The sequence below is a fragment of the Dendrobates tinctorius genome, unplaced genomic scaffold (assembly GCF_039654945.1).
Source record: "Dendrobates tinctorius isolate UK_male_01 unplaced genomic scaffold, ASM3965494v1 ptg000047l, whole genome shotgun sequence".
Taxonomy (NCBI): Eukaryota; Metazoa; Chordata; class Amphibia; order Anura; family Dendrobatidae; genus Dendrobates; species Dendrobates tinctorius.
Window position 1 is genome coordinate 11763666 of NW_027361715.1, and position 10832 is coordinate 11774497.

Here is a 10832-nt window from a genome sequence, read left to right on the forward strand (position 1 = left end):
AATAAGCCACTAACAGAGGAGTCTGGAAGCAGCCTTCTCCTAAAGTAGTTCATGTGTATGGGGGGACTCGAGAGAGAGCTGTTGGCTGAGTGATGGTTAATAATCTATGGTGGGCTTAGCAGTGCAGATCCTTTAGCTTGACTTTACTCCCTGAGTTTAAGTAGGGTAAATGTTGACTTTGCTTGTACATCTTGAATTTTGGAAATGGGTCCGATGTTATCAGAAGACTTCTCTATGGCTATTTAAGAGTAATTCCACCTACAGCTGTTTTGACCATACTACGATATATTGTTATATGAAACTTGTATATTTTGCCTCCTTTCATATCTTTTGACTTTGTATAAAGATCATAAATGTTGTGTATTGTGCATGATACTTTGCATTTCTTTATGCTTTATAATGTTTAATCTGGTCAAAGGTTTCTGGCGGAGGTTTGTAGTGCCTGCCAGTGTTCGTCATCGTGCCTTATAATCCATGCCATTCACATGAAGAAATTACTACCTTGTAATGGAAACTCAGACTTTGCCAGTTCATTCACAATGTGTCACTGTTATCAGTCCTACTAATGTGAGCCTGACTTTAAAATTCTTATGATGCCGGAAAACTCCATTACATTTTCTTCTCTTCTACCTTTAGTATTCTAATGGCTCATGCAGGTCGCTGTTGTAATGAAATAAAACCAGTGATGACCTGTGTTTGCTACGGCAGCGGGGCAATTATAAGAGATTAATTTCTTTGGTCTCGCAGTTCTTTATTAGGAGAATTGGTGTAATTATGTCATGATTTTACAAATTTGCATGATACCTGCCATTGTGTATGCAGTAAAGTAATCTTGTATAATTCTAATAGGACAGGAGCATGATACTTACCAATCGTGCACATGTCCCAGGATGTACTACACATGTAAAGGTTTTAGGCTTGGACTGGCGCATGGGAGCAGGTGAATCCCCTGTACAGGAGTGGGCCTCCCACCCTTCTAGATGAGCAGTGCTTGGCACAATCCTGGATTTATTATGTACAGACAATGGTGGCCTCTCAGCATTCAGCTAACAAACTAGCCAATTTAACTATATAAAATTGTGAATGTGTGTAATCTGTCCATGTAGCTGAACACTAGCACCACAAAGTTGATACTGGTGGGCCTTTGGCATCCCAGTCCTGGAGTGGGAGTAGCTTGCCTCCTGATGTTAAAGGGAATGGCATGAGACCAAACATTTAATAAAACCATCTGCATATATGCATGTGATATGTTGGGCAACATTTTCACCAAAGGTAATGATCTGTAAAGGTGTGTTTTATTTTCTTGGCTAAATATCCCAACCCATGTGGCAAAACTAGTAAAAGGGCCATGCATAAAAACTAGCCATATATTATTTCTTTGTATGGGAGAGATTAGATAGCTGCAAGTCAAATACTTTGCTCGATCAAGAATTTCTGTAATCTTTGAGGGAGCTGCTGCTAGAAACCAGCCAAAGTCACTGCTGAACGAGAGGATCGGGCAATTGAATTCCAACGCCCTACATCCTCAAACATAATCTGTAGGGGACAGGTAGAGGCCCCCCTATACTCCTTAAATGTAGCCATTTCCACCAAAAGTTGGTGGTTTCAGTTTTCTTTTATCTTGTGTTTGGTGGCCTTGGCTCTACAGGGTTGCCCAAGAGTCATGTTCCTACAAGAGGTGACACCCCAAAGAGACAGCTTTCTTCCACTAATAGAAGAGCTAATATTTTAATATCCTTTTTCCATGAAGCATTGCCCTGCCAATAAGTCTCCTTATACTAGATTGTGGTCTCCATAAATAAACTTTTTAAACCACTGTGATATGGTCATTGCACAGACCGAAATGCATTTAGAAGTCAAGGTCCTAAATCCATTGTGTCAGTTCAATAATTTGAAACATGTCTTTCTTTATGGAGCTTTCACTGAGATTGAGAAGTCTCATTAATGTTTCTGTATGTATGAGATGAGCAGAATGTGGGGTTTTTTTGAGTGGATTTCCCCCATTAAGCTAAACCTCTGGCACCAAGTGTTTATTTCTATCAGCAAATAACCTCTATAATGAAAATAATGTACTAAAATGTTCTTGTCCTTTTTTAGGTGACCACTCATTTCCATTTTTGGCTGCATATGGCTCTTCAAAAGCTGCTCTGAGCCGAGTCATGGACACATTCCGTCATGAACTGCTGCCCTGGGGAGTAAACGTCAGCGTGATACTGCCCGGGTCCTACAGAACAGGTATGTTCAATTTGGGTTGCATATGCTACATACAATTCTGAATACATTTAAAAACTGTGTTGATTGTCCGAAGTAGACAGTAGTTTCTTCTTATGCTATTGGTTTGGCCGTGTGGACACTTCTTTGTCTAGCTTGGAAGGAAATTGACTAAAAGGTTCTCTGCATTAGCTCCTTTAATACACTTGCAGAACTGCTAAAAATTGGTTCTCTGCACACCAGGTCAGCTCACCAAAGGGCATAAATTCAGCATTCAACAAAATATACCAGAGAAAGCCTTATCAACAGTCAGATTACAAATGCACTAGCAAGATGCAGCAGACCCCCATGATAAAGGCGGGGCAGCACAGGTGCAAAATACTGATGAAATCGGCCACTCACAAAGCTACCAATTCATGGAGGGAGAGGCTGCCTAGTAAAAAATGCACTATTGTAGGACGCCAGTCACACAGGTACGTGTGATGCAGTGTCTGGCTATCAGCCTTTTAATGACTTTCTCTGCACACCACCCAGCCAATAGCCCATGCCTACCAATTTGCAGCCAGCCAGTGTTCATCACGTGACGTTTCCCACCTCTCTTCCTTGCAGTACCTAGTGGTGTAGCACCCCTTTAATGGTTTATCCCTATATTCTGGCCCTAACCAAATGAAAATAACTAGCTGTCATTCCCTGGGTGGGAACACTACTGAGGTGAATGCAGCACCATACTCATTTGTTCTCTGGTTCGTGAAGGTCTTAAAGGCCAGACCCTACCTATTTATAGAGTGGTGGCATATCCTTGTGATATGGAAAATTACTTTTAAAGGGAACCTGCCATAAAAACTAATGCTGTTAACCTTTGGATATGGGGTTAATGGTGTTCTAAAGCTGTGTATCCGCCACACTGAAAGCTACATAGAGGAAATTTAACTTTATTTCTCCGGCTTTCAGTCAGAGGTGCGGCTTCAATCACCAGTCGGTATAAAGTGAGCGCCGGCTGTAGCCTGGCACTGATTGACACCGGTTCTGCACTAGTGAGCCAACTGTCAGTCTGTGTGGAGACATGGTTACAGCCACCGCTCACAATATACTAAGAGGTGACTGACAGTCAGAGGCTGCTGAGAGGAATAAGATTAATTTCTTCCCAGTGGCCAGGCCGTCAACAGCGAGGCTGTACCACTTCAGAAAGCTTTTAACCCCCCTATCTGCGGGTTAATATAGTTTTTACATGACAGGTGCCTTTTAAAACTTGGCCTCCACATTTCTTAATTTTGATCCTGTAAATTTATTCTACCCTTTCAAAATTAACCTGCAGAACTTCAGCCCTTTTTCTGCCTTACAACAACTCCTATGCCCACAGGTACTTAGAAGTCCACTTATGGCTCATCATGAACCATGTGGACTATGTGAAGGTGAACAGCCCCATCATGATGGGTCCTGTAGTTTTTAATTTTCTACTTTATTTTTGTTTTCAGAGATCTGTGTATTTCTGTTGAGCTCCTAATAAACAATGGTCCAGACACTTTAATTAGGCTGGTAGACCGCAATATCAGCAGATGTACTGAGCAATATAAGGTGAAATGTCCTCTTCACAGAGCCCTCAATTATTAAGCCTGGGTAATAAAATACTTACAAAAAAATTTAACTGAAGAAATATTTTTGTAACACGATTATTGGCAGCAGTAGATGGGAACAGAAGGTTTTCTGTCCTTTTAAACATCGTTCTTCCAATAAAAGCATTTGTTGTACCTTTTTACCACTTGATGCTCATTTTGCTTTCCACATTGCTGGGCTGGTTAATCTAATAGCAGTAAAATTGGTTAAACAATTACTATATGAATTGACAAAAATTTGGCCATCTCGCATTCTCACTATATTCTACAATAACATGATTTGATTGCCATAGGGTAAAGTAACCCAATGAGCAGCACAACCAACCGGGTCATTGCAAAAAAATTAACCCAATAAGACTGATTTTGGGAGAATTATACCTAAACATTATGAGTAAACCATTGACTGTAAGGACAGAGTCAACACAAAATCTGCAGACAAGTTGTGTAAACTTGAACAATGACTTAATCCTAAATTGCTATCTAACTTAATGTTATAGCTTTTCTGATATACTTAAACTAAAAAACCACTACTGTTTATTCTCTACTCTAACTGCTTTTTATATTTTTTAATTAACTAATTAATTTTTTAAAATTTTTATTAAGCTCCTGTCCAAACATTTTTAGCGTATCCCAGCATGCACTGGGATTTTCAAACAAGAGGTCATCAGTATCGTCCATTTCAGAGGCTGGGCGAGTCCATGCTCTACTGAGCATGCGCCAGTTGTTTTTCTGTTGTATGCTCACTAGGATTTCATTTGTTGTGTAATTGTCTTGCTAATATGCATAGCTTGCGAGGGAGCGCACTGTCTGTGATTTGAAAGGGAGTGCACTGTCAGTGTGTATTGTATGGAGATAGCTGGGTTATCGGGGAGGACAGAGGGCACCACCACTCCAGAAACGACGTCTCGGCTGAACAAACACTCCTGTGTATCGGAAAGTTGGCTGACAGCTATAATATGTACAGCCGGATTTATATTACTGTATATTTAATTGCTCATGTGACCCATATGTTTTCCTTGTATATTGTTTTCCACTTTATCATCTGTCTGTATAATTGTTTCTAGGTGCTCATGGCAACACGACCTACTGGGAAAATCAGCATAAAAAGCTGCTGGCTGGTCTTCCAAGTGAATTGCTCCTGGAGTATGGAGAAGAATATATCTGTGAAACCCAAAACAAGTTTCTCAGTTATGGAAATACAGCAAGCTCTGACTACAGCCCTGTGTTGGACAGTATCACAGATGCCATTCTGTCCGAGAACCCAAAAGTGATATACTATGCTGGCAAGAACACGTGGCTATTGTATTTCATTGGACTTTACTTGCCGCACAGTATCAGTGACAACTTTTTCAAAGGCATATTTCTAAAGAATAGGTGTGTGCCAAGAGCCCTTCAGAAGCAGAAGAACAATGAATAAAAGCACCTCCATAATCCACTTTATAAATTTGTGAAGGATTTCTCTGGGAACCAATATGGTGACGTTCAATCATGCACCTTCTATACAGAATAGTACATTTCCTTCTAAGCTAATGTCCTACTTCAGGAACTCCTGGCTAATTTGCACAACATTGTAGGAAAGAAGAAGATAAGGCAATGGAAAGGTCTTTGCATGATGAAAAGTACTTGGTAACTAAAAAGGATGCAAACTTTTGTAGTGAAACTGGTCTTTGCTGCCTTTGTCATGCTAATCATTCCAGTGAAACATTCCACCATTTAATCTTTATTTTTTTTCAACGCTCTGCCTCTTCACTGTTTTAAAATTATTGTGGCTTCATCAATACTATACTTATTTCTAGACATCTGGATTGACCAGTGATTAAAACTGGTCTTGCACTTAAAGGTTTATCTTCAACTTGTCTCCTCGCTTCCAGGGTGCTTTGGGCGTGGGTGCTCCTCCTTGATTGACTGTTCTGCTTAGTCGCTTTATTCTGCTAGAACACATTAATAGTCTGTCAGGGCTTGTTCAGAGTCTACACTGTTACCACTATATGTGAATATAGTTATAAGTGACTTTTAACAAGCACACTGCTCTTGAAAGTGAGAGCTGTGATTGGGCGAACTGCTCTAGAAACTGCTGATGCTGGATGGGATGTTAGGAGTTAACTCAACTCCTGGAATATAACAACTGAGCATACAAAGCAAAGCTATGTGGGGAAAAAGCTGTACACAATAGAAGATAAAAGCTCTCCTATTGGGAAAATGACAGCAGATACAAAAAACTAAAGCAATACACTACCATGTGAATATTCATTTAATATCGGAAAATCTATCTTTCAGCAGAGAATTCTTCTGACTTGACCAGTAGCTATCTAAATTTTGCCTCCTCAAAGAAGCATATAATTTCTATGGTAGATGTAAGACCAAGCACCTGTTGGATACCTCCAGCAAATGTTGTCATCTTGGAGAAAGCAAAATTGGACTAGAAAAATCCAACTTGCCCATTAAATCTACCCTCAAATGTTAAAACATGCCTAAAATCTTCATGGACAAAAGGCAATTGATGAAATTATCTTCCCGTACAAGCAAATGAAATTGCCGTCTCTTTCTCTGATGTTTTTAAAGGTGTGCTCACTGAGGTTTTGCTGTGTTCTCAAAATGGAACCCCTCCATTCAAAACTCATGGTTTTTAAAAACTCCTTGTGGTTTTTGATTTAAAAACGCATAAAAAAAAGTTTAATATTTGTGACCTGGTTTTTAAGTCCAAGTTGTGTCTTGTTTAAAACACCGCAATCAATGGATCATTTCAAGGACTTGTTTAATAAAAAAAGAAAACTCTAGGTCAGAATGGATCAGGTTTTTATGATTTGGCTACACCAGATCTGCAATATTAAATTATCTTTTAAGTAATCACTATATAATTGTTAATTTCTATATTTAAATCTTGAAGAAAAAGTGAGTTTGGTTTTAATTGCAAGTGTACAATGTCTTAAGTGTCTTCATAAAATTGTCGTTAGGTCATAGAACTTCTACATTCAATTCCCATGTGCACTAGTATGTAACATTTCTTGTAAAGAGATTTCCAGGTATCCCGCTATGGAAAAAGGGTAGACCATGGATGCCAGAGAAGTTTCTGAAAAGTGGTTATAACAATCCAGCGTTCAATGTTGCGCCTTCTTGCCTCCGTCGTTTTGCACACACCAGTGGGACTTTGCACTAATCAGTATCAGTGTTGTGCTCTCATCGTTTTCTGGTCAAATTTTGTAACTTGACAACCAACTGGTCCAACACCCGTAAATAGAAGGAACTTTATAGCCATGAAATAATTTCCTTTTGAGATTGTTCGGTTTGGAGAAATGTACCAAATACTCTTATTTTCAGGTACAACATCGCTCCTCTTGGAGTAAATAAGAAAATTGAAATGGAAAAATCCTAATCTGCTCCCAAAATTTTTTTTACCCACAAGAGTTGATGTTGGTGTAGCTACCAGCAGCCATAATTGTGTCGTAGTATAGAGACTACAATAAAGAGCAGAATGGACATTGGAGGATTGTAGTTTTCATCACTTTGAATCCTTTATATAATACTTTATTTTTATTTTTTTTTTGTCTTTGAAAATTTTGGATTAATCCTAATCATAAAATGAAATGTTTTGTTATGAGATTAAGGGATGATCTGTTTAGTACAATTATCAATCAAATCAGCAGATCCGATAATTTTATTATGATTCGGTTTCATGTAGTAGTTGTGGGCTATGTGTTCCTATAATAATCTGTTTATTATTGTATTATTACTATTGTCATAAATTTACTGCATTGATTTCACTGAAAGGGAATCTGTCAGAACAATTCATCCTTCCCCATCAAACTGTTTATCTTTCAGTGTGCAACATGATCACATAAATGTCATATATACCTTTTATACATGCAATCTGTTGCTGAAAAATCTCAGATTTAATAAATGAGGCATAGGTGCTCTGGGAGTGTCAAAGCACTTCCCAAATTTCTGCCTCCCTGGGTTTATTCACCGCCCAGACCCGTTTTCTGCTGCTTGACCCAAGGCTCCTTTATTGTGTAGTCAAGCAGTGGAAGAAGGGATTGGGAGGGGAATAAAACAAAAGACTTGAAGTGCTTTTCAATGCCAGAACACTTAAACCTCATTTTCTCACTAATGCAGCAATTTTTAATTTTTGTCATTCAGGCATGAATTTCAATTCTCTGCTGCACCTTTAATAAAGTTGTAGAAACTGTTCTTGGAGTCAGTGGTTACACCTACAGGACAATTGTTGAGACAACAGATCTGCTACCCAATTCTGCAGGGACTTAAAGGGAATCTGTTTGAAGAGTCATTCTGCATTCGGTGCTTCATGGTGGATGCCAATCTTTTATATACACCGTCCCACCTGCTTGTTTTCCATCCGTCTCCTCCCTTCCATGGTTCTGCGAAGCCAGAACTCTCAATCAAAGAGGAGATTGGGGGAAAACAAGCAGGTGGGACGGTGTATAGAAATTCTAGGTCGCGCCATTAAGCACCGAGCGGCAGGAATTTGTCAGCGCTGTTCAAACAGAGTCCCTTCTTTAAGGAGAGGCCAGTGTTGCTTAATCCGATCTGGACATCCATCCTTTAATTCTTTATATTTTATTTTGCTTTTTGGCAAACATTCTGAGAAACCCCATAAACACTATACCTTGATCTTTGAACATATCTAATGTCCATGTACAAGTATTTCTTCAGCACATCAGACCAATAATAATGTATAAATAGTCCAAAGTTGAAATTTTGGAAACCATGTGTATACAGCTCCTATTGTATCCTTGCTCACAGACTACAAGGTAGCCTTGTGTGTAGTCAGATGTTGCTGTCTCCTGCCTTACATTGGCTTCTCCCTCTGGACAACCCACAGGTCACACAAGATGGAGCGGTGACAAGATCACAAAATGACAACATTTTATTCCGAGTTAGTATGGTTTATTGATGATCAGTTTTCTATGTAACGTCGTCTCTTGTCTACCGGCGCAGTATCGGCACTACTGTATGAAGGCCCTCACTACAAAGTGATGTTTGGTTTTAAATCCTACTTCTTCTGACTATGAACCATCATTCTGTTGTAGCACTTGTTATTCTGCTTTATAAATAATGAGATTATTTTTCCAAATCATTGTAATGACTCTGTAAAATTGCCTGCCTGGTTTCTAATGAATAAAGGTTTATATTTTTTCATGAATTTAGTTTCTAAATCTGTTTAAGAATCAGGGGCTATCTTTGAAATTATGACTGGCCATCCACTTGAGTGAAGCTACAGATTGCATTATTAATCACCTGGGAAACCTCTGCTCCACCATTAACTTTCACTGCAGAGGTAATGTGGCATTCCAAGATTTTTGCAGCAGTTCTCTATAGGTGTATATTAACACCTTCACCCTGAAGCCTGTTTTCACCTTCCTCACCAGGCCAATCTGACCAGTTACCACTATCACTTTGAGGTCATAACTCTGGAACTCTTCAACGGATTCCACTGATTCTGAGTTGTTGGGTTTTTTTATGATAGCGGTAACATTTCTTTGATATGAAATCAGAAATTTGTCAAATTTTTGAAATGTTGCAATTTTCAAACTTCTCATTTTTATGCCCTTAAATTAGTCATGTCACACAAAATAGTTAAAAAAAAAAACTTTCCATCTACTTTAAATCAGTACAATTTGAGACTTTTTTTTTGTTAGGATTCAAGTTATAAGGGTTAAGTTGATCAGCGATTATTCATTTTTACAATAAAATTTGCAAAACTTTTTTTTTTTTTATTGGAACCACATCACATTTGAAAATACCCAAAAGTGACACCATTCTAAAAACTGCCCCCTCAAGGTACTAAAAACCACATTCAAGAAGTTGATTAACCCTTCAGGTGCTTCACAGGAATTAATAGAATGTGTATGGAAAAAATAAACATTTATCTATTTTCACAAAAACTTTCCTTTTTAAACCTTTTTTTTTTTTTTTTACTTTTGCAGGGGAATAGGAGAAATTGAGCAACAAATTGGTGCAATTTCTCCTGAGTACGCCGATGCCCCACATGTAGGGGAACACCACTCTTTGGGCGCACGGCAGGGCTCAGAAGGGAAGGATCGCCATTTGACTTTCGGAATTAGCGGATGCCATGTCATATTTGATGTATTTATGAAAACTTTGATCGATTTATTTTAGTGTTGCTGGTATTTGTTTCTCTGTGTGGATAACTTTGCCAGCTTGATTTCTTTTTTTTTTTTTTTCTTTACATTTCTTACTTAGCGTTTCAGGTCTATTTCTGTATTCTCAGCCTTCAAGATTTTGAAGCCCTTTGTTTTAGTCCGATTAAATTTTATACTGTCTTATTTATCCATTATGGATAATAGTAGTGATTTCGTTTTATTCCTGGACATTTTATTAGCACCTGGAATAAGTTTTTCTACAGGATTCTAGTAGTATATCCTCAAACACACCCAAGTTATGTTCGGAATCCCCAGGTACCATGACATGGCAGCAGTCTACACAATTAAACTCTTCTCTGTTATTTTGTTGAAATCAGCTTTCCTAAAGTTCCAGGTTTTTGCATTTCCCCTTTTGAATGTTTGTTTGAAAATTACTTTTAACCCCTTTCTAAAGTTTGACGTACTATCCCGTCCTTGTGCCCTGGGACTTAATTTCAGGCAGCTATATACTCCAAAACAACCTGGTGCACCCCTGACCATGAAAAATGACGAGTAAGAAGATATGTGGTGGTTTTGCAACCAGAATGTCCATCCCAGACCAAATCATGATGTTTGCTCAAAATTTTAAGACAGAGGGTAACAGGAACAAACAGTTTACCTGAATGACAGGCAACAGGGGTATCTCCCTGAGCCTTTACGACCTCCTTCTCCAGATCAGAAGGTATAGTAGCAATAACTACCCCTTTCTGTAATTAAGGAACCAGCTCGCAATTACCTCTTTCCCCAGGAAAACAATGAGATAAAGCATCCGTCTTAATGTTCTTGTACTACACCTATAAGTCACAAAAAAGTTGAATTTAGTAAAGAATAATGACCACCTTGCCTG

The 10832-nt window shown here is 38.6% G+C and overlaps 1 protein-coding gene across 1 annotated transcript in view; it reads left to right on the plus strand.

The window, feature by feature from the left end:
- Positions 1–8985, plus strand: part of HSD11B2 (hydroxysteroid 11-beta dehydrogenase 2) — a 65172-nt gene extending 56187 nt beyond the window's left edge. The window contains exons 4-5 of the mRNA XM_073576205.1: positions 2098–2235; positions 4889–8985. Of these exons, the coding sequence (XP_073432306.1) occupies positions 2098–2235; positions 4889–5241 (491 nt within the window). The 3' untranslated portion in view covers positions 5242–8985. The remainder of the gene's footprint in view (positions 1–2097; positions 2236–4888) is intronic.
- The last annotated feature ends 1847 nt before the right edge of the window (positions 8986–10832 follow it).